This window comes from Limulus polyphemus, unplaced genomic scaffold (genome assembly GCF_000517525.1).
Source record: "Limulus polyphemus unplaced genomic scaffold, Limulus_polyphemus-2.1.2 Scaffold319, whole genome shotgun sequence".
In the NCBI taxonomy this organism is placed as follows: domain Eukaryota; kingdom Metazoa; phylum Arthropoda; class Merostomata; order Xiphosura; family Limulidae; genus Limulus; species Limulus polyphemus.
Genome location: NW_013665929.1, coordinates 347,489 through 372,457, shown reverse-complemented (window position 1 = coordinate 372,457; position 24,969 = coordinate 347,489). Strand labels below are relative to the sequence as shown.

General features: G+C 30.1%; 1 protein-coding gene across 4 annotated transcripts in view; it reads left to right on the top strand.

Annotated features, from left to right (window-relative positions):
* The window catches only part of LOC106457342 (myotubularin-related protein 14-like), a 77,255-nt gene that overhangs the window by 20,251 nt on the left and 32,035 nt on the right, over positions 1 to 24,969 (top strand). For all 4 annotated transcript variants that reach the window (XM_022383231.1, XM_022383229.1, XM_022383232.1 and 1 more), the window contains exons 5-11: positions 1,866 to 1,941; positions 2,894 to 2,957; positions 5,049 to 5,165; positions 11,629 to 11,702; positions 12,808 to 12,878; positions 14,686 to 14,763; positions 14,941 to 15,004. In XM_022383231.1, coding sequence (XP_022238939.1) covers positions 1,866 to 1,941; positions 2,894 to 2,957; positions 5,049 to 5,165; positions 11,629 to 11,702; positions 12,808 to 12,878; positions 14,686 to 14,763; positions 14,941 to 15,004 — 544 coding nt within the window. The remainder of the gene's footprint in view (positions 1 to 1,865; positions 1,942 to 2,893; positions 2,958 to 5,048; positions 5,166 to 11,628; positions 11,703 to 12,807; positions 12,879 to 14,685; positions 14,764 to 14,940; positions 15,005 to 24,969) is intronic.

Below are 24,969 nucleotides of genomic sequence, written 5' to 3'. Positions count from 1 at the left end.
CCTAATAGTGTGAACTGTTTAGTCTCAGTTGAATCATACACATTTCAAAAACACATATGCAGTACTGAGTGTAAGTTATAAAAGCATTACTGTATATAAGTTTTGACATCCAATAGTGAAAATTATGAATTCCAAAGAATGCACTCTTGAAAATTATCCATTAACTAGCGGAATCAGATTTGATATTTCTCACATGTATTTGATAATCATTGATGTAAGAAAAATGGAGTAACTTGTTTAAGTGAAGTTTAAGTACTAAAATTACTAAAATGCATCAAAAAGCAGGATTTTGGGTGCCCCCACCTTGGCTTCGATTATTTTCAGGATTTTTAGGAAAGGGACACTTTCATCTCTGAAACATAAATTATTTTAGATTTTTTAGAAAATCATTTGAAACGCTGACTGCCACCAATTCAAATAAAGTGCAAAAATCACCCAAATGGAAAATATATTGCAGTGTAATGAAGGAAAAACATCACATACAAGGTAAAGGTAGCTTATTACCACTATTTTGGGTGTCAAATTGGACAAAGAAAAATATTGGGTTCCACAAGTATGTTGTACAGTTTGCACATCTGGCTTGATACAGTGGCTGATTAAGAAGAGAGCAAGTATGCCATTTTGTTTCTGGTTATTCAGGTAAAACTAAACAGTACATTAAATATCCAGATATTGCATGTGCAATGAAACCAGTGCCTCATGAGGATAGTCCTCTAGTGTCACATCCATCAGTGAATTGGGAAAAAAAAAGTCATCCTGCAAAGAAGACAATGAGTCATATTCATCGTCTTCATCTAGTAATTCTATTCCTATGGCACTGCAACATAAACTGCCTCATCTGATCATACAAGAAGAGATAAATGATTTGATTTGTGACTTGTCTTTATCTATTTTCTAAAAAATATAAAAGAACTTATGTTTACAGAACTAGAATTTAAAATATTTAAAAAACAAAATTTTGCAGAATTTGATTATATCATGGGCTTGATATGAGGAAGAAGATCAGACTTTGCTTTGACTGTGCACAGAGCAAGGAGAAGCATGGGAAACTTCTTGGCTCTCGTTTATAGCAATGGAATACATAACAATAGAGTATATAATCTTATTATACTCATTGCTTTTTAAACTCAATTAGAAAGAAATTGCTGCCTGGAAATCATTTAAAGTGGTTGTCAAACATTTTGTAGGAATTCACAGAGATGAAACTATGCTGTGATGATTGATGATATGCTCGAGGACTACAGGAAAATGGGATCTAGAATGTCACTAAAGATGCACTTCTTATACTTCCATTTAGACTTCTTTCCAAATGATCTAGGTGCAGTGAAAGATGAGCATGATGAACACTTCCACCAAGATATTTTTACAATGGAACAACAATATCAGAGACGATGGAATCCTGCAATGATGGGAGATTACTGTTCGTTCTTACAGCATGAAACTGAGAACATACACAAAAGGAGCAACAAGTCAAGCAGATATTTTGTAACAAAAAATAATACCATGATGAAAGTTTTGAACATAGCCTGAATGTATTTTCAGTATATAATATTGTTATACTCATTGCTTTTTAAACTGGTATTGTTATTATGTGTTGTTTTTGAACATTATTAAATGCAATTTTCAATGATTAAATGAAATTATTAAAGAAAATGTTATTATCTCAATATATATAAGAATATTTTGAATAAATCTATAATAACTCGAATACTAGAGGCAATCACTAATTTTCAACATGATTTTTAGAATCAGTGTTGTCAAATTACTCAGAAACGATTGCATTTTTTCTAGTAACAACAATTTTTTGTTGCCCAGTGTAATCAATGTAAAGATGTTTTTAAAGGCTTTATTTCCTTTTCTTTCAGTATATATGCAGGTCAGCTACTCTCTCAGGGGGACCAGAAATTTATGGGCGATCAGGGTATGATTTTCTCTTTGCTGGTAAGTGTAAAGTACGTTGATATACTTTGCTCTTAGTTACATTTAGAGCACAGTTTAGGACTCACTTATATTTGTCCTAAATTTTACTTGGTCTATACTTTTATCACAACTGTAATGTTTGAATATTTTGGAAAGAGGCTCTTTTATATAATGGTGGACTATGGTTATTTCTAAATCTGTCATAATTCTAGGTTAGATGGGAATGGTTTTCTTGGTTAACTTCTATTTGTCAAGGAATGTGTTTCAAAAATACTCAATGTAAAAGGTACTGAATTGTGAGAGGAATTCATCAAGATGTCAGAAAGTTCAGATATACTGTTAAGCTTAGCATCTTAGGATTTTCATAAATGTCTGTAATATATTTATCAAGTTATATGCAATATATACAAAAGTGCAGTCACTAATACTAGAAAGCATAATAATTTTTCTTTGTATTGTACAATACCACTGCAGTATAGCATCTTAGGCTCTGGTAAAAATCTGATCTTTAGTCAAATTTATCAGTATTATTATTAAGTCTGATCTTGGTTTATCAGCTTCTGTATCATATACTGTGTTTTTAAAACTTTGATGAAATTAGATTACATTTCATTGTAAGTTTCGACTGGTTTATTGAAATATAACTATCATAGTATGTTTTTAAACCACTACTTATAGTCTTAATATAATGAGGTAGATCGGTCATGTATGGCAGTTTTTATGACTGGTTTCTTGTTATATTATATTAAAATTGTTTAGCTTTTCAGATTATATTAGCATTTGTTATTATTGCTTAAGTTAATGTTAGGCTGATTAGACCTTTGATTTTTAATCCATTTCATTTATATGGAAAATTTAAAGAATTTGAGGTAACAGTAACTATGTTGTATTTCCAGAATTTCAAGCATGTGTAGTAGCATCAATAAAAATGTCCTAATTGTATTAAGACAAAAGATATTTATTTTATTTTAAGCCAATAGTGATGCAGTACCTGAAGATGATGACCTGAAAGAAATAGCCATTCCACAGTCTTCTAGGTAGGGATCAGTAAAAAGTAAAAATAATTTATTACAGTGGTATCTCAGCTGTTGCAATTAATTAAATAAATCTGTTCTCCTACAAATTCTTGTGGTCTAACCAAAACTTTACTACTGGGAAATACACTTGAAATGTGTAATAAGCAGTTGAAATTAACATCTAATCTCAGGAAATTCAAAAACTTTGCCTGTCACTAGATCCTTTGGTTGTGAAGTAATGTTAATACAATTTATATCATGTCTGTTATTGTAAGAAAATGTAATTTATCAAAAAGTATAAAACAAAGAAAAGGATAAAAAACATCCAACCATCACCAAGCATAAGAAAAACAACACAGAGAGTATCCAGTAAAGAAGTATTTGTGGAGTTTGGCTAGTCACAGTGATTTTGTATTTCATTTCTAGCTTGAACACTTGTCTCAACAAGTTTAACAATTGTGCTTCTTGAGATCACTAAAATTAACAATAACAACTCTTATTTTTGACATTTTGTTTATGTCCAGTTCACTCCTGATGAAAGAATGTCTGTACTTCTAAAAACAGTTTGGTTAGCAGGTTTCTTTGTTACTTATCAAGTGTACTAGATTTCATGATTATAAACAAGTTACTTTGATTTTGCCGGAAAAGAAGGAACTTGCTGTTTCATAATACACTTAGAGGTATTTATATACTCTTTGTAAATGAAAGTGAACCCACAATAAAGCATCATTTATAAATACAGGAGGTGGGATGTACTATATTATTTTTATATCTAGATTTACAGGGTATCTAAAATTTTGAAAATTTAATGTGGATATTAGGTTTTTGTACTGAAAAACTAATTAATTTAATCTATACATCTACATTTTTTTCACTTGTTTAAAAATTTTAGAATGTTATTTTTGTTTTGTTTTCAGAGCTTTTATATTCAATATATTTTTATTTAGATATGAAATTTTGAATAAGCACTGCAGTAAAATGTTTAGATTCATGTGAATATGTTTTTGTAAATAAAAGATATAGGTACCCCAGGGTTTGATCCCAAAATTCCTGCAAAAGAGCTGGTGTTATGGGGGTGAGAAAAGGAGTGTTCTACAGTTTTAAGTGCATTGTCTAGGGTGTACTGTCAGACATTCTGTCATACTAATATTTATCTTTGTAATGCACAAGAATAAACCTAACTGAAAAATTAAATAAAGATTTAAGTGTTAGTTATGAATAATTATACTAATATCTGTTTAACTATTCTTACAATAAACAGATCCTCTAGTTACTCATATGGTGCAAAAATAAGAGCAATAAACTTTTAAGGTAAAGCCATAAACGAAATAATTATGGAAATGTTTCATAACGGATACTGAAAACATTAGATTTGTTACTTATTAATTACAATCAGTAAAGTATTAATACAAGTTCCAATTAATAGGTTTGATAACTTTACTGGACTGTAATTGCCTGCTGAATGAAAGTTCTCGAAACTGTTTTGTTTATTCTGTCTAAAGTTCCACTGAAACAAGATAAAAAGTAAAGTTCAGAATTGTTACAGATATATTTTGCTTATAAGGGTTTATTCCTTGTTATTGTTTTTTAAAATTGCAAAACTTGTGCTCCATTTAGTTCTTCAAATAAGAGTACATTCAGTATGTTAAAATTATTTATTTTTATTTTTTACTATGAGTTTAAACATCTCCAAACTAACTTCTTTCTAAATCTATTTTATTACCATCCTGTAAGATGGGCTGGATTAGGCTTAGTATCATAAAATAACATATTAAAAGTTTTATTCCATAGACTTCTCCCCCAGTGGCACAGTGGTATGTCTGCGGACTTACAATGCTAGAAACCGGGTTTCGATACCCGTGGTGAGCAGAGCACAGATAGCCCTTGTGTAGCTTTGTGCATAATTAAAAAAACAAACAAACCATAGACTTCTCATTCCTAACAAATGAAGTATGTAACTTATATTTTTAATACTTCTCTAGACTTTTAAAAATAAATGGAAATTACAAGTTTTCATCAATGCCTATGTTTTTCATAAGATATTAAAGATGTTTTGAAAGTAGTTTAATTTGTGAGCATTAAAGAAGCAGATGTTGTATTTTTATCTTTCAGTGAGTGGCAACTTTTTACAAAAGTCCGTAGTCAAGATATTAGGTTATTAAAGGCATTTTCTGTTGGCTGTATCTGTGACTTGATGGTGGAAAAGAAAAAAGTTAAATTTGGAATGAAGTAAGTAAGATCTTCAGTGATTTGTAAAAAAAATGTTTTAGCTCTGTTTTTCAATATCCAGAATTGTCTTAGAAGATTTTATGTCATTGTCTCATTAATGAATGTTATGATTTCATTATTGTTTTTCATAAATAGGTGTCCTGGCATGGCCAGGTGGTTAGGGTGCTTGACTCGCAATCTGTGGGTCGCGGGTTCAAATCCCCATCACACCAAACATGCTCACCCTTACAGCTGTGGGGGCATTATAATGGTACGGTCAATCCCACTATTCGTTGGTAATAGAGTAGCCCAAGAGTTGGCAATGGGTGGTACACTGCTAAATTAGGGATGGCTAGCACAGATAGCCCTTGTGTAGCTTTGCGCGAAATTCATAACAAACAAACAATCATAAATAGGTTTGAGTGGCTTAAAAAAACATTCTATTCAGAATGTAGACTTGAAATTTCTAATTGATTTTTACATTTCTTTGAAACTTGTGTATAATCAGGAAAATTTAACTAAAATAACTAAGCTGTTATACTTTGATTCTGATAAGTCAATTTATTATTATATATTGTTTGCAAGTTTTTTTGTTTATAAACTAAATGCACATATATTAGTTATTTTTAGCATAATCTTGTAGAAGTTTTTAGTGTTTTATCATTATACGATCAACAAGTGAGTTGACTTTTTTGCTAAATTTTGATTTTTTAAAGCACTTTTTCTTTAAATGTTTTTCAGAACATTTAGTTTTTAATGAAGCATTTAGTTCATAGTTTTGATTTTTTAAATATGCTGTATCCAAAAAAGAAAAATTTGACTGTTTGTTCTCTTTTTAGTGCTAAATAGCGAACGTAAGTAATTTTCAGTTTTAGCTAACATGTTTATGAAACATTTTAATCCTTAACCTTCTTGCTACCAGCTTGGCTGAGTTGACTGAGTTCATAACCCCGAAGTAACTATCAGATTTTCCATATTATATTTTTTAATGTTTTATGTATCTTCACACAATTTTGCAAGCTTTCAGTAAATATTATTAGTCTTTTCTACACCAAATGTCAGATTTTTTTAATTAAGTATTTTGACTAAGGATTTGTCCATGAATATTGTTGAGTCAGAGCATGGGCTGTTCTGAGTGCAAAGTGATCTTCATGTTATGTAATCCGTAAAAACCTCCTAACCAAATATCAACCGTTTTTTAATAAAACCATATATTTTATCTGTTATCTCTACCCTAATTCTTTATGCATTTGATCAATTTGATCGATATTGTAACAACCATAAAAAATATGAAATAAAGGTAAATTACTATTTTTTGTTTCTAGTATGACTGTAAATTGTAATAGGAAACTATTACAATTTATCCTAAAGAGCTTAAAGATCATAACAATATACATCTCTTTTTACTTAAACTAGCATATAGCCCATAAAAAATGATGGGGCAAATACTTCTACCCTCACCCCATAATATACCCTAACCTCACATTTCATAGCTAATTGAAATAAATAAATTTTGTGAAATCAAGCTTGATCAACAAGGAGGCAAAAAAATGTAGTTTGAGGTAGTCAAATGTCGGTAAATTCCTTTGTGAGCCAATCAAAATTAAGATCATTTGTGAAATTAATTTGTATTGTATTCATAGAATAAATACTGGTAAAAATCAGTTAGATTAACAACTAATATGTAGAAAAGCCAGTGCATTTTGGTAACACTACATTTGAAGAATGGCTTTTGTGCATGTCATATCACCTAGCGACAAAAATATAACCTAATATTGTTGTTAGTCTATGTACTGAAAGTATAAAATGAAATGTATAGACAATAAAACTGGAAAAATATTTATCAATTTCTTAATTCAAGGTCTCCATTGATTGATGAGGTTTGTTTTTTTATTAAAAACATTGGTGATATAACAGGAAATAGCTTAATTCAGAAACGATTTAAGTTTAAAATTGAATCAATATTTTTATTTTCATGATAAATTTTATGTACTTGGGTCTTTAGTTTAGGCTTAATATACCAACAATCACTACACTTATAAGGTTTCATGGCCTCCCTTGCACCCCCATCACTAAAATCATAATGGGCAGACAGTAAACGAACTCTTCTATCTGGATAAATGCATTTTAGTGTTTATGCCTCCTCCTATTTCTAGAAATTAAGCATGATGTGACACACACATACTTTTATATAGGTTAGATTTTATTGTTTCATTGCAATTTGACCCATGCCTAATTAAAAATCCTGCCACACAAGTTGTGAATCACTGGGAAACAAGTAGCTCAAGTTTTCTTATTGAATTATGTAAATCACAAATTGCTCACAAGCATACCTCTTGAAGAGTTATTATTATTTGTTTCGGATACGATATCTTACTAAGATGTGCACACATGATGATGTGGGGGGTCCCTTCTGTGATTCAGCCCTTATTGCAACACAATTTCACATGTGAGAAGAGTATACCTGGCTCAGAACTGGTACAGTCTCCCATGGGGATATTGCTTTCTGATTATTCGCGCACCCCATGGTCTTCCTTTGAGTGCTTTTCTAAAGGGGGGATCATCTTCTCTCTCTAGATCCTCCGCCAACTCAATGTGGTATTCTAGCTATTTGAGGTAAGATAACATATTGGAAGTTAACATTTTCTTACACTGAAAATGTATTTTCGATAAATACTTACCTCCTCTCACATTTCACACCCGACCTCCCCACTTCTGGTGTTGGTTTTGTATGTACTGCCCAATCTTGAAGTGGTTACGGGCTGCATGGAACAGAGGGCATTAGTGATGATAGGAGTTGTGTCACACTCCTATTGGTGGAGGGTTACTGCATGGTCATTTGCATGATAGCAAGCAGATTGTCTCATCTGAATACACTTGATGGTAGGTGGGAGTATCAAGGCTAGTGGCAATTGAAATTTTTTATGCATATAAAGGCAGTATAAATTGAGAAAAGCTATTTGTGAGTGTAGGTTGGAAATACACTTTCAGCGTAGAAAAACTTTACCTTTCATTATCTTACCTGATGTAACCTTATTTAACCTAATAAGTTTCTAATGTTTACATTTTAGTTACTTTTATAATAATAATAATAAGGAATATACATGGAAAAACAAGAAATATGGTGCTTACTTGTGTCCTCTTGTTTTTTGCTGTTGACTCTCAATGAAAGTTAAGCCTACTTTTTATATTAATGGTATTAGTACACTAAATAATTTTTATTTAATTGAATAATGCACGTAAGAACCAGATAATATGCACAAAGCAAACAATGTCCTATAACTATCATAATTTATCTGGCTTCTAACTATAAGGTAAGAGCCTATAAAAATTTAACTGAGCTTGTTAATGTGAATACAGTGAAACAAATGTTCAAACTGGAGGAAAAATAGACAATATTCTGTACAGAAAACAGTGTAATATAGTATGTAATTTGATAGATTAAAAACTTTGGATTTCTATAGGTTATAATTAATTTAGTTTAAAACAGAGAGTACTATTGGCAATTTGTGAAAGAGAAGATGTGATAGGTGGGCATGGTGAGTGGGTCTGTTTTTCTAATTTATGGATCTTTATACAAATAAGATTTAAGGCTATAAAAATTATGCTCAGTCTTAGTAATATTTATATTATAATGAAAAATGTATTTTACATTCCATAATTCTCAGAGGGATGGTAAATAAATTAGAGAAGAAGGAAGACCTAGAGAACAAATGTCACAATTCTCATACTCGAGAAGATTGAGATTTTTTTTTAACATTTCCTTATAGAAGTAAGAATGTAAAACTTGTATTAAAATTTGATTTATTTACTATGTTTGATGCCAAGTTTATTCATATACAGTGAAAATAAAGTAATTAACTTTTGAATGTAACTCTGTGAAAGGTTGTGACATGTCCACTTTGACCAATCTGTAGCAAGAGGGATAAAATATAATGTCAGTTTGTATAGTTTTACTGCTTTTCCTGAAATAACTGCATTTGCATGCATAAGACATGGACCCAGTTTTAAACACTTGTTCACTGCTGTAAAGAAGAAAAAAAACAAACAAGATATTTAATGTACTCTTTATATCTATTTTCTGTTTTGGCGATCAAATTGTGTTATATGAAATTTGCATGCATTGCTTATTGTGTTATATAAAATTGTTACTTATTATCATAAGAATTATTTTTTGTGGATCCAATCCTTACTTCTTCTCACTTCATATCTAGAATGTCCTAAATAAATATCACTTTTTTTCCAGTAAAAGTTTGTATTTTATCTGTTATTTTCTCTACCCTAAACCAACTGTAGCTAATTTATCAATGTACAGTAAAATGAAATTTTGAAAATTATCAAGTAAAGTGAACCGTACCTTGTTTGTTCTTCTTCTTTGAAGATGTCATTTTGGGATATTGATGATTTTTTAAATATATTCACAATTTTCAACTGTTTCCTTTTTCACATATAGTTTATTTTACTTTTGTGGTTTTTCTGTCCTGTACAACATACAGTTTATTCATTCCCAGTAAAACAACACATCACAGTGGGGGGGTACACATTAGTATATTCTTGGAGAGTGATGTACTGAATGAATGAAATTCTGCACTTGGACACATACTGAACTAGGCCTAGCATTTTTTCTCTTAAATGTTTTGTCAAAACAAAAATTAATGTACACTTGAAATATACACTTTAAACATAAATAATACATAAATCACTAAAAGAGAATATCCAAATGCAATAATAATTTAACTGACTTTCTTACTAAGCTATGAATAGCTTAAGAAAATTTTTTAGTGCTATGAGCATCAGTTTTGCTTCACACACAAAATCTGAATTAATGTATGTTATCACCCAATTCCAAAGGTTGGTTGCAAGTTTAAAATAGAAAATAAGTTATTTCTTTTGGTTATAAACTTAGGTTTGTAAACTGCCTTGAAAATTAAAAACAGATGGGTGGGGCTTCTGTTGTGGGTTGGGAAAATTGATTGATATTTTGCACGTGGCTGTAAGGTTTGTCAAAATGACCAAGTCCGTATATAAAGATTTAAGAAATTGTTTGGCAACTTTTATCTTATCTGTTTGAAAACAGTTTCAGTTGATTTAATCATTTTTTTTTCCATTGGTGCAGTCACATACAAGAATGTATATAATCATTATGCAGCTAATTTTGTGTCTAGATCAAATAGTAGTATTTTTTTTTTACTTTTTAAATATTTTGAACTTATCCTAGTTCTCTGTGCTTACTAAATAGTAATTTATTCAAAAACTAGTATATATAATAAAAAAAAAGATAATCATTTCATCCATCCATAAAACCTGTATTAGATCAGAAAGATATTTCGATAGCAAATTGTGATCTTGACTTTTCTTTCTAATGAGTTACAGGATAAGTGAGAAGTAGACAGAAAGGCAAATTAACAGATCGGCTATTTATGTACCTTTCTGTCTCTCAGTTATTTTAAATAATATCTTTAATAGCCATGCATAACAAAAATTCAGAGATATATAGACAACTTCAGAGTATATGGTAGAGTGTGTACTCTAAGACACACTTAAAGAATACAAAGTTAAGTTTCTTTTTATATGTTCAGAATATTTTGAATTTATAAGCCATCCCAAAAAAAATAAAAAAATAAACATTTCTAGTTGAGAAACTTAAAAATTCAAGAGAAACTTCTTACTTTATTAGATTACAAATTTTTTACAATTGTTGTTGAAATGTACTTCAAACGTTTTTTTATACTTTTGATGCACTGCAGATATTTTCTATATATATGATTTTGCCCATTGCCAGTACTTTAAGAATTAATAAAATACCATTTAAAATATTTGATTTAAGATTAAATCAGCTTTTGTTGCGTGTTGTATGAAACTTGAAACTTTTCTGATTGAAGTAAAATAAAATTTATAAATTCGTTTTTAAAAGGTTTTCAGGGGTGAAACATATGTGAAACATTATTTATATTCATTGAAAGACCAAAACAAGAAACCCTTTCTTCATTAGGAGCTTTTTATTTTTATATAGAATATATATTTTATATATATAGAAAGTGGAAAGAACATTAGGATAGCCAAAAAAGATTACTTTCAAAGGCCTATGTGATTAATTTACTGTTGTTAACTTTGGGGAGAAAGCTTTCAATTTTATTTAACTTTGGTTGAAAAAGGAATATGATTTTATTAATAAGCGCCCCCCAGTAGCACAGCGGTATGTCTTCGGACTTACAACGCTAGAATCCGGGTTTCGATACCCGTGGTAGGCAGAGCACAGATAGCCCATTGTGTAGCTTTGTGCTTAATTACAAACAAATCCTTTATTAATAAGCTTAATCTTTACAATAAATACTTTAAGTTACTCCATATTACATTCTTTGTATAACTTTCACAACATACTCTTTCCAGAATTTAATTTGAAATTAAGTATTTTCAAAAATTTTTTAACAAAAATCTATTTAAAAATGGAGACATATTAGTTAATTTTTGTTTTTGCTTCCAGTGTTACATCATCAGAAAAGGTGGATAAAGAAAAAAGGTATAACGAATTCACAATCTTCTCTTTGCCTTACCCAGGTAGGTGTTAATGACAGGTTATTTAGAATTTTATTGTATATAAATCCATTTAAAGAAACACAATGAAGCATGAAATTAGAAGAAGACAAATATATATATTGCCCTTTAATCCCCCCACCCCTTGTTTAAACACTACATTTACTATACTGCATCACGAGGTGTGGAAGTAACGACATTGATTTCTTACACACTGCTCAATTGTGATGACATCTTTGTTCAGTCATTTAAAGAATAAATGTTGGATTTTAACCATAAAATATATTACAGGTTAACATGTTTTATGTATTGTTTTTAATGTAAGTCACGAAATGAATATTGTTGTTTATTCTTTCTCATGATGATATTAAAGCTAAATTTTCTCAATAGGAATAAACATAGATCTCCATAACAACATCATGTATTAGTACATGATGACATTTATGTATGAAACTAAATTTCAGATACTTCATTTCAAATAGTTTTATTTAAAAAAAAAGGAAGCAATAAAATGACAAAACTCAGCATATTCTAATATGGAAATGAAGCATGCAAAAATTAAAATAATGCTAATCAACTTGTACAACAAATAATGAGTTTGTGATGTGAGCTTTTTACTAAGACATTACAGTTAATAAAATGTGTAATTTTTTGGTACTGGCTACAGCATCAACAGCTGGAAAGCAAAGTAGATGATATCACAGTGTTATTGTATTCATAAGTTTTAATATGCACATTTGATTACTGCTGTTTAAGTTGGAAACAGTTAAAATTCAATTGTGTATGCAAAGTCTTAATTTATCTTAGTCACATATAAGTTAGAAAGCAGGAGATTCCAGAAACTATAAATGCAGATGATTTTCAATCCTTACTTACTCTTTTCCTGTTCTTTTTGGAGAAAATTCTTATACATGCTGTTGTGACACACTTGAAAAATTGCATTTTAATTGTATAAAATGGTAAGAGTGTATTAATATAGTAAAAGATGAATTTCTTAAAATATATGGAACAAACGTTCACTACAATAAAAATTTCATAATTTTGTGTCTATTTTAATTTTATTTATGCTTAGTTACTCTGAATTCAGAAAGAAAAGAAAGGTTTAGAAAATGTGGGTTTTTGTTTACAGGTTGTGAATTTTTCAGGGAGTATAAAGACAATGGATACTCAGCTGAAGGGTTGGTTTTTGACTGGACTCAGGTTTGTTCTAGTTCTATGTATTTAAAAATGTTTTCATTTTGGTAAACAAACATTTTTATGTTTAAATATAAACATTTTGTTGAAACCTTTTTAATAAAATATTTTGACTTTAATTTTGATAAGTGTGACTCAAGTTAAAGTTGAATTATAAAGTGTGTAATTATTCATCTTAACTAGTCCTTCAGTGTGCCAGCAGTAAGTTTACAGATTTATACCACTAAAATCTGAAGGGTCGATTCCCAGTGTTTGACAGAATATAGATAGCTTATTGTGTGGCTTTGTGCTGAAACAAACATGAAATGAATCATCATTACTATAGTAAATTTAGACTTTTTTTTTGACATATACATACAGTGTAGTCAATAGTTTTGACATATGCATGCAGTGAAATACTGATGTGCTTGTAATTATTGAAATTATAAATACAAAATTAAAAGTAAGCAGGCAAACAGATATTATTACTCTATCCTTAACCCTATGTGCAGATCGAACCTGTAAAGAAAACAAAGTTCAGGTTACCTCATGCTACATCTGAATATGTCCTCATGGGTTCCTTGAGGAGTATAGTGTAAAAATTTGTATTTAATTTTTACATTTACGTTTTCTTGTATAACCTGATCAGTTTTTGTTTTATATTATATGCTAGTTGCTTATGTTAACAACATATCAGTAAATAGAAATATATATAAAAACAAGAAATTTACAACTTTCCATTACTTATAGGCATAGTTGGACAGAATGTATTCTTAGTGTACTTCACTAAGACTACTTTTTGCATTATATTAGTTGTCCAAAAAATAATTCATGTAGCTTTCAAATGTGCATTTTAAAACAATAATAGAATGCATCAAACTACTTTAATTTATCTGGCTCTCTAACTAATTTGTAAGTAGGTTAAAAAATTTCATTACTGACCAGAGACTGATTTCATTCTACACACAGTACAATCTGCTTGTGGAATGGCACCTTTTACCCAGATAAATTAACATAAAGTGTTCATAATCATGTAGCTCACAAAATGGCCTTTCTACTGGTTATAAATATGTCTCATTGACAAGTAGGTTCGAGTAAATATGTGATTTCCAGAGCATGAAGAGTTGAGAGGAGCTTCTGTGGTGGTTGTAAAAAGTTTATTGATATCCCTGAAAATAAAGAAGGTGGGGAGGGTCTTATTTTAAAATCTAGCTTCTTAGTATCTCTAGTTGTGTATCCAATTGATGGGTATTATGAAACCCTTGTAAAGGAAGAAAGAAATTTTAAAAGGGACAATTCAGAGCAGAGAGGCATCACATGACAGTGACCTGAAGATTGTAAATGTTTAAATATTTCCTTTTGCAAATTAAGAAATTAAAACCTGTATTAACATTTGATTTATAAACTATGTTTTGATACAAAGCTTATTGACATACATTGATAGTAAAGTTTCTCAATTAAATTTTAAACACTATTTTGTAAAAAGTTAGTGGCGTGCACTTTGACCCCCACTTGTATGCATAGGGTTAATTTGCATCTTTTAATTGAAAAAATATACCAGTTGAAATTCACGTGCATCAAAAATAAAAGCTACTACTACTATTAGAGAAAGACAACTATTTCTAAATAATTTTGTATTATTGATATGATTGTCTGTGAAATATTCAGTTAAATGTTTTAATAAAAATTTTAAAAGAGTTGCACCTACAAAAGCTATTTTAATGATTATTGTATACTCTTAAGATGAGTTAAGGTCTAAAACAGTCACTAATGTATTAGATTGATTTTTGTATTAGTAATTTTAAAAAATCTTGTTTTTGATTTGAATTTTCAGCCGTTTGTAGATGCCCACTTAGGTGTGCCTTTTGATTCTATAAGTTCTCAACTTGATATTGACTGGATTCATTACAAGGTTTGTTTTGAGCATAACTATTTCAATAAAATCAAAGATCTAATAAATATGAGTTAAATATTTGAATTTTTTAGTTTTTAAATTTAAAATTTGCAAAAACTTATAAAGTTTAAAAAATATTGTAATGAATAGAAAATCTAATTTTTCCTACATAATTTTTTATTATTTAACTTTCAGTCATGGGACCTAGTCAAGTTGACACAGAATTACCTGAAGCTTCTTCTAAAGTATATTATTGAAGGTAGTAATTTTTTTTATTTGTGTCACTATTTTCATTTAGGTAATGTATATTGCATTAATGAAAACCTACTTATGGATGATGTTGCCATATTTTTCTTAATTTTTGCTTATACTAGCCCCCCAGTGGCTTAGTGGCAAGTCTGAGGGCTCACACTGCTAAAAACTAGGTTTCAATAATTGTGGTGGGCACAGCACAGATAGCCCATTATATAGCTTTGCACTTAACAACAAACTAACAATTATACATAGTAAGCAAAACATAGGGAAGAATTTAGGGGACTGTCTCGATTTTCACTTTCATGAAATATTTTGCAAGTCCATGCTACTGCAATAGGAATAATTCCATTTGACATCACACACAATTGGAATATTGGGAATATATCAACAGCTTCTCTCAACGTGGTTGGACAAACATCATTCAAAGATGTATGTCTTTAATAGTATGCTGTGATATTATGTTCTGGGTTTGTTCATAAAAATGTTGAAGATCATTCCTTCTTGCAGTTAAAAAGATGGCAATGAATGTCTTGGCTTACAAACTAGTGGAAATAAAAGTGATTGAAAGGTAAGTTTCAATTTATGTATGTACAATAACCTAATAAATAGCTTTAACTTTAGGTCTACTTGTTAGAAAAATAGAAATGTAGAAATATGGTATATCTTGTTTCTTTTTCTAAATGCTGAAAACTTACTAAAAATTGTTAAATGTATATAAAAAGGTAATGTATAAATAATTAATTTCAAATCATTCATATCACCTGGTAAATTTGGGTTACATGCTATACACTTTCATGGAGTCATTGAAGAAGTGATTTAAGTTGTGGTATTTCTTCTGCCTTATAAAGGTTAAGAATGATTCATCTGACAGGAATATTTTAATACAGTTGATTAAGGGATTACAACTCAGTACATTTTTTATCCCTTCAAAAAATTAATAGTTCTAATGTTAATTGCATTATTGAAATGTTAGTTTTGTTTTACAACTTTTTGATTCTATAATATAAACAAATGTATGAATAATTACCACTGTTTTGTGAAAAGTGGGTCACTACTGGTAATAGCAAATCACACATGTATTAAGTCTTTTTTTTTCTGTAAAGTAGAAATTTTAGAAATTGAATACAGCTCATTTTATTTTTAGATGCAAGAGATGATAAGCAACTGATGGTGTCAGTTGATAAACGGAAATGATTCATCAGGAAATGTTATAAACTTACAACTAGTAGCAGCACCAAGTCATGACCAGTTGTTCCAATATCAGAATGGCAGCCCTTTCCTTCTGTTGATATTCCTGCAATGTTCAGTCAGAGACACGTGTGTCATTATTTGTTTGAAACTGAAAGTATTAGTGTTGATGTAGGCCTGGAAGACAGTAACAATAATTGTGAAGATATACCAACTAATGTAAGGGGTAACCAGTATGTAGAAAGTGGCCATATTTGTGAAATTCAAGAGCTTTGTTAAAAAAGAATAGTACTATATTAAATCAAAGGTAACGTCATTGTTCCAAACTAATATTTACTACAGGATAACTACCACACATTCCGCAGCTTCTTGGAGTGTAATGGAAGGTACATGCATTTGTAAGCAGTGTGCTATGAGAAGATGTTCCCTTATATTAGCACTAGTGCATTATGTTTTAAAACATGTAGAAAATTATGGATGCCAAGTCTTGTCCTGTACGAATAAATTCCAAACATGAGGGCTTGGTAGTAAAAAGAAAAATCCAGGTCCCACAAGTACCACTTAAGGCAATCATAAAAATCATTATATCTAACTATTATCCTTGTAGAACAGTGGACAAGTGATAGAAATGTGAAAATATGGGAAACATTTTTAATGTTTCATTATTATGATGAGTTTTTGTTGATAATAATGAGGTCATGTTTTAAAAACACACTATGCCATCTTAAAGACAAATATAAAAAGGTAATACTGTTATGAATATGGTCCCTTAGAGGAATATCTGGCAAACTCCACAAGATAAACTCGGCATATATGGTTCAAGGGATTGACATCATCAACTGTGAAAAAGAAATTTTTCAGAAAATATATTGGAGGTTAGTTACATCAAACACATGAGCAATGATATATAGCACAAAAAATTAAGATGTTGCTTGTAAGATCTACTCACAAAACCCGGTGCTAGAAGATGTTGATAGTACAGTTAAAAATGTATCCATGTAATTCATTGCCATGTGTTCATTGTAAAACTATGGGTAATACCAGCTGATGGGAAGTTAACAGACCCACCTAAGGAGCATCTACACGGGTCTTAGGGAATGTAATCTTGGGAATGAGGGTAGGTTACTTGAAGATAATTATTTTATTAATTTAAATTTTTTATTAAAGTGTATAACTGACATATATAACATATGATGTACATTAATGAATGGTAATTCTTTATGGAAATATTAAACAATTTTTTGAAGAGGATTTGGCATTAAATCAACTTAAATTACTATTTTCCTAGTGTATTTTAATTGAAAGTTTATTTGCATATTAGAATTTAGAAACAAGGACTTCAGCCTATAACCCATAGGTCTTATGGGAAGTAAATATGCTATAAAATGGGAAAAAACAACAACTCGATTTTCTAAAAGAACAGATGTGAAACTAAAATAATCTGAAAATAACTTAATTCTTAATTTGATAAAATGCATAAAAACATTCTTTATTTTGATGATGGTAAAATTTTTTCCCCATTTTTCATATCTATACATCAATCATGTATAAAAGTAATAATTCAGGTGAAAAACATTGCACCTGTATGTACATTAAACACAAAAAAATGGATTGTCATTATGTAAGAAAAACATTATTAACATATGCTCCAGAAGAGAAATAGTGATCTATTCAAAAACGCTTGAGTTTTGGGTCTCATTTGAAAACCACTCCAGAAGTATTGATAGCCAAAGATGTTTATATAATTGTGTTTGTGGAGCATTTTAATTTTAGATAATCTCTTCTGTTTATAATTAGCAGTTGTCTGGGTGATATACAATACTTGTCTGTCTATTTCAGAAATTATGTCCAGGCCCAGATGGAATTTTCTGGGATATGTTGTTTTATAATCAGAAATAATATGAAACATACTGCAATGTACAAAATTTGTCATTTATTACATACCGTAACAAAAATTAAAATTTATTCACAGGATTTAAATTTTAAATTGTAAGACAGTGAAATTGAACAAGGTAATGCATTTTTTATAACCAGCTTTTTTAAAACAAATAAATATGTATTTAAAACTGCATCAAAATATTTCATTTTTAGAAATGTAGATCTTTAGACAATTTTAAACTCCCATGCAGGAAACAAATTCATTTTGATAAGGTATACAGTGTTCCCTATTAAGCATATCTGTACATGAATCATATAAGAATAATAATTCATGTGAAAAACATCACATTTGTACAACAAAAGAAAAACTAGTTCCAAAACAAAGCCACTTTAATTACTAGTCAATATTTGCAGTTCTGGAAATTAGGAGATGCTAACACCCATGTACAGCTGACTTGTAGTCCTAATGGAATTGTTTATATTTCATCTAGAAATTCACTAACTGGATTGATAGCGATTAAGTACCCTGCCATTCTAAAAGATGCTATTCCTAATGATTTTGAAAAGCTTCTGTGTCAAAAGAATAAATTCTGAGTGTATTTTAAAGAAATCACACAAATATTAGTTTCAACTACTGGTGAAGGTAGGCATAATGGAGATGGAATAGAGTGACTGTGTTGTATGAAGTCCTAAGGATATGATAGTTATTCACTTACGTTTGGATGAAGGTTTGTGGAGTGAAATGAAGGAAAAATCGTCCTTTAGTCATGAATACTTGTTTTGGTTCAGAGTCATACTTTCTTCCATCTTGCATACACCTCCATCACTTCTACCCCGTTACACTGCCATGAGCCAGTGAATTGATAACTTTCTCAAAATACACAGTCTGAGAGCTGATTTTTTATACATAAGCTTTAATATGTAAAGAAACATAAATAGCAGAATTACTGTACAAGTTGTGCAGGGCTGGTGCACATTTTAAAACTTATGTTTATGATTTTAAAACTGATGGTTAGGGTGCTTGACTCGCAATCCCACCAAACATGCTCACCCTTTTAGCCATGAAGGCATTATAATGTGATGGTCAATCCCACTATTCATTGATAAAAGAGTAGCCCAAGAGTTGGCGGTGGGTGGTGATGACTAGCTGCCTTCTCTCTAGTCTTACACTGCTAAATTAGGGATGGCTAGTGCACATAGCCCTTGTGTAGCTTTGCACGAAATTCAAAAAACAAACAAACTATTATTAAGCTGTTTCTTATTATGACACTAAGACTTCAAAATTGATAAGTGTACAACTCAAATAGATCTTTTAAATGTTCTTGAGTTGTCAAGTAATGCCACAGATAATGCAGATGAGTAAGCAGGGGAAGTTCCTCTGCTTCAAATAAACAATGCAAATTTAGTGAGACGTGTCTGAAGGATTGAAATTGGTTAGTTATTAACAAAGAGTGAACTGACATGTGGTTTAGAATTTGCTGCACTAACCCACAGATTGCTGAACAAAGTGTTTTATTTTTAAAGGTATAACCAACTTTAATCATCTTAATTTCTCCAAGTAAAAAAATATATCTGCTCTTCAGAAAATTTCTGATAGGATTTTTTCAGAAAAAAATAGCTCTTAAATAGTAGCAACAGCTACCTATGGATAAGCAGCTAACAGAATTAAGCAAGAGTCAATGTCATGCACTTCAAAATTTATTCACACTAATATTTTGCAAAGTAAGAAAATCAACCAATTCAACATTATGAACAAGATGTTGAACTCCTGAAAAGGTTAGGAGTGAATGTAGATGTCGTATTACAATGATTCCATCAGAGGAGTCTTAACAGAGACATTGACAGCAGCTATGAATGAGGTACTTGCAGAAGAACTTAAGACTAGTTATTACTTTGCAATCATGCTTGATAATTCAAGACATTTGCAAGGTAGAAAACAAAATTGTTTGCTTTACTCATGTCTCAGAGGAATAAATTTATTGCAAATAGAGCATGATTGTTCTGCCACAGTGATTGTCAATGGGCTGCATAAACTTTAGTAAGAAATGAGTCTTGGTGATAAATAGAAATTCAAGCTGGTTATGGTGTGTTCTGATGGTGAAGAAGTGTGTGTGTATAAAATGGTATTGCTACAAAACATGAATAGGATTCACGTTGCTTGCACTGCTCATATTTTGAAAACTGTGAAATCCAGCGATCAAGGTCTTCCATTGTGTGAAAAATTCAACAGAGATGTATGAGCTCTCTTAAAGTTTTACCTTGGACATGATAAAAGTGAAGATGTAGCAGAGTTGAGAAAAAAGTGAAAAAAAAAAAGGGGGGAATTCAGTTTCAGAAACATGGGAAGTTTCATAATGTTAAGTGGATTTTCTGGCATCATGAAGTGCTCCTTGAAATGTTACCTGCCACTAAAGAGCATTTATTTGCTACTTCAGAAACCAGTCTTCTGAAAACATTTCCATGTTCACATTTTCAACGATTTGTGCTGCATACTCATGACACATGGACCATCATGAAAAAAAATTATCCTTGATGTTACAGAAAGAGGTTCTTGCTATAGAAGAGAGCAAAGACATACTAAATACTGCCATGGCTCAGTTATCTCTTCTTATGGACTTGGATGAGGAGTTTGCAGCTTGAGAATATCTTCTCCTAGGTGCAGATAAAGCCCTACTAATTTTGTACCTCATTGAAAAGTTTGAAAAATGCGATGAATCTCTGAAGTCTTCTGACATTTTTTACCAATCTGCTTGGTCCAGTGAAAAGTGAAATATGGAAATAAGATCAATGCTGGAGAGATTCAATGTTGTTTCGGAAAATGTCAGGTTAAATGATGCGGTTAGCGAGTGAGTGAGTGAGTGCAATTTGAAGTATATAGGATGATTTTTAAGTGTTAATTCTGTTTGTTAGTTCATGAAAAAACTCACTATGGGAAAGAAAAGTGACTACAGTAATATTCAGAAGCTACTACAATTTTCACTTATGCTTCCACTGAGTAGTGCTCCATGCGAATGTAGATTTTCTCAGGTATGTGATGTTATTTCTTCTTTTTTTAAAAGTAATAAAATAAATTTATTACAATCACACTTATTTAAAGTTACTTGCCATTATATACATATTAATGATATAATTATTTTACTGTAAGACAAAACATTAAGAATGAACATGGGTAGACTGTAACAAAAAAAATTTTTAGTGTTTGAGTCTTTCATTTCAAATCTTAATATGTAGCTGTGTAATCCAGCTTATGAATCTGGATTTGCAATGTCACTGATATGTGAGGTCGGATATATCCATCAATATAATTTAACATTAAAAGTGTTTTGAGCTTAGACACATCAGTCTGTTTCAAAAGATGGATTTTTCCTTTATTTATAGGTGAATCCAATCTAGATGAAGATTTGTTCAACTCTTTCAATACAGTGTCTTTCTGTCCTTTTGAGGATACACTTTTCAGAAAACTCGTTACAGTGTTCGATTCTACTGCTGGAATCAGTCGAGAGATTCAAATTACAAATCAGTGTTTGAATGCGCATGCAGGAAAGCAGCATACCTTCATTGAATCAAGAACAAGTATTTGAACTTGAAAATAGCTCTGACTCAATGGGCAATGAATGTGGTGTTGTTGAAGACCCAAATAAATAATTAGTAATAATTGAACTGTTCTTGTGAACTGGAAACATTTTTGTTAAAAAACATGCTGTTTTTTTTTTAAATTACCAATACTTTCATAATGTAAAAATGTTATTTAAAAAATGCTGTAATTATATGACAATTTGCCTTACAGCAGGACTTATTGATTTTCTTTGTTTGTATGTTTGTGTATCAGAGGAAGCAGCCTGAGAGAGAGAGAGCATAAGTGGGAGGTAATTACTAGAAAAGTAAAATGTTTTTGTTTTGTAGCTCATTCTTTTGAATTGTTAAGTTTAATAAATCATTGGAGTAACTGGATGCTTGTGACTGCTTTCATTTACATGCAGTGCTAGAATACTTTCAAGAAATATTACTTGTTTATTTTATGTTAACATATGTTCAATGTGGATCAAAGTAATTTATAATGGTCAATGAAAGTGTACTGTTCTTTTTTTTTATTTGGACCCTTAGCTATAACTATAAGATCCTTAAATGGGATTAATGGTTTAGTAATTTGCTTCTTTTATAATGTGTCAATCAGTAGACATAAATGTCTACACATTGAAAAAATATAAACTGAAGAACGTGTTTGAACTGTGAAAATGGTATGCCAAACTGAATTCTCTATATCTTATTCATAACCACATAAGTGTCTTTAACAATCTGTTTTCAAAAGATAGTTGCTTTTAGCATACTTTGATTGGAGTTACTCCAGTGTTCTGTATCTTTAAATGTCTGTATATGACTTTACAAAAGAAACGCAAGTATTTATAGTTGTTAGATGTTAGATCTGTATAATAGTAAAGCTTTTTACTGCCATGCTTCATTGCATCATAAGAAAATTCAAAAATGTTGGTTGTAATTTCCTTACCTTTGATTATTTATCCAATCAATGGTCCAGAAAACTTGTCATTCATGTAACTTTGTCCTTATTTTTTCCAGCATCTTCATCTAAAATGCAGGAAAAGTTCACATCCTTAAAAAAAAAATTGTAATTTCTGCTGGAATAAAGTGATATAAGTTGATATGCCAAAATATCTCAGACTTAATATATAGATTTTAGACCTCTAAGTATTATTATAATATATAAATGTAAAATGTATGACGGTTATTTTAGTCATTTGACTTGAGGTTACTATGAGATTGAACTGCATTTAATAAAATTATAAATATTGTTCTCATAGAGCATCATGGGTAAATTATGTTCTGTTATAGTTTTTAGCATCAGCTGTTTATAACTTCTTAATTCTATACTTGCATAAGATTAAATACATGTTTCTGATGTAAAACTGAAACTTGGATTGCTTCTAATTTTTTTATCAGCTACATTGAATTTTCTTCATTTTTTCAAAGTGTTTCTTTGAGAAATAATAGTTGTAATTTGTAAAAGCATAATACTTTAATAAATAGAATGATGTCTAGACTTTTATTATTAACACTCGACCCTCACAGCATACCATTTCATACCACAGGTTTATGTCCTACACAAATTCAGATATTTTTTCTGTCATAGGCTTGCAATTTGACTAACTGACTGTATAAGTTCTTGAATATTAAGGTAAACTCATATATATTAATATAATACATTAATTGTATTTATGATGACAGTATATGATATACATCAGATGTAGTGTAGTATTTTCATGCACACACACACACACACATATAGGTGTGTGTGTGTGTGTTTTTAACAAAAATATATAAATGTTTCAACCCATGGATATAAATATAAAGCATACCAACACTTTAACTCTTTTGTATTTTATTTTTGTTTTAATACATACATTTTCTTATTTCCCAGTATTATGACTGCAAAGGTCATTCATCAGAACATAATGTTTAACAACAAGTTTACTGTCTTTTCTTCCATTTCCAGTGATCCTTGGGGCCCCTAAGTTTGAATTGCATTAATATTTTTATAAATTGTCGTATTGTAGTACAAATATTCATAAAATAAATATAATCATCATTTACAAACCTGACATTGTGAAATTGGTATAAACTCTAGAACCTTTGACTTAGGGCAGCCAGTAACTTCTGGAACCTCCATTTGTTCACTCAGTTCTATAAATATACCTAGGCCTATGTCTTCTCTTAGAAATCAACGTTTGAACCTGAAAAAGCTGTTTGTAAGATTTTGACTTATGTAAAAATTGCAACACTAATTTTTCAATTTTGTGGATTGTAGACTAATATGTAGGGGTATGAATTACTTTGACTTAATTTTTCACTCTGATTATCAATAAATTCAATTGACTAGTTGAAAAACTAATAACCATGATAGTCTGAAGAAAATGCAATTCACTTTCAAAACTTGCTTTGTAACAGACCTTTTATATTGTTATTTGTACTACTGAAGTGCATGTTAACAAACCAGCTAGAAGTGTTTCATAAATATATAAAAACAGGCATAAGAAACTTACTTTAAAGAATTGAAAAGTTTATGTGAATAGGTCTATATTATTTAATATAGTAGAACTGTTCTTTATGTGCTGTTGTCGTCTTATTCAATTGTTCCAACTAGAAAAATATCCTATCAGTATATTGTTTCAATCTCACAAAGAAAATAATTCAGTTTAAAAATATTTCTCTGCACTTAGATTATTATATGAGTATTGATTTTTGTTTAGCTATTCTGGATGCATAAGCAAATAATAGCTTTATATAACTTGTTTAAAAAGTTGAATGACAACGTTCTTTGACTGTGTTTCCCAGCAAGTAATAGGAAACTCAGCTATTAAGTTAGTACTAATCATACTGTTTTTTGCTGAAAATTCTTTGAATTTAACTGAATAGCAAGCATGTAAATTAACTAGACCCTATATTAACTGTTTAGTTAATTAAATACAGAATAAACAATTATTAGGGTTTACCTTGTTTTCTGAATACCGTAGAGAATATATACGTGCACAAACACACGCACACACATATATATATATACACACATGCACACGCACACATATATATATACACACACATGCACACACACACACACACACACACACACATATATATATATACATATATATATATACACCTAGGAAAAAAGTTAAGCACCCTCGTTTGTTTTTTTCAAGTGATTCAGAATCGACGTTCTTGTGACTGATTATAAATTACCATTCAATCTAAACATGTTTATCAAATGAAATTATGCATTATTGGGCACAAGAAAACAAGATTATCACCGTAAAATAACAATTTTTAATTTACATATCATGACATCAAAATATGGACAGTTTTCATGCTTAAAATTATCTTTAATAAGTATTG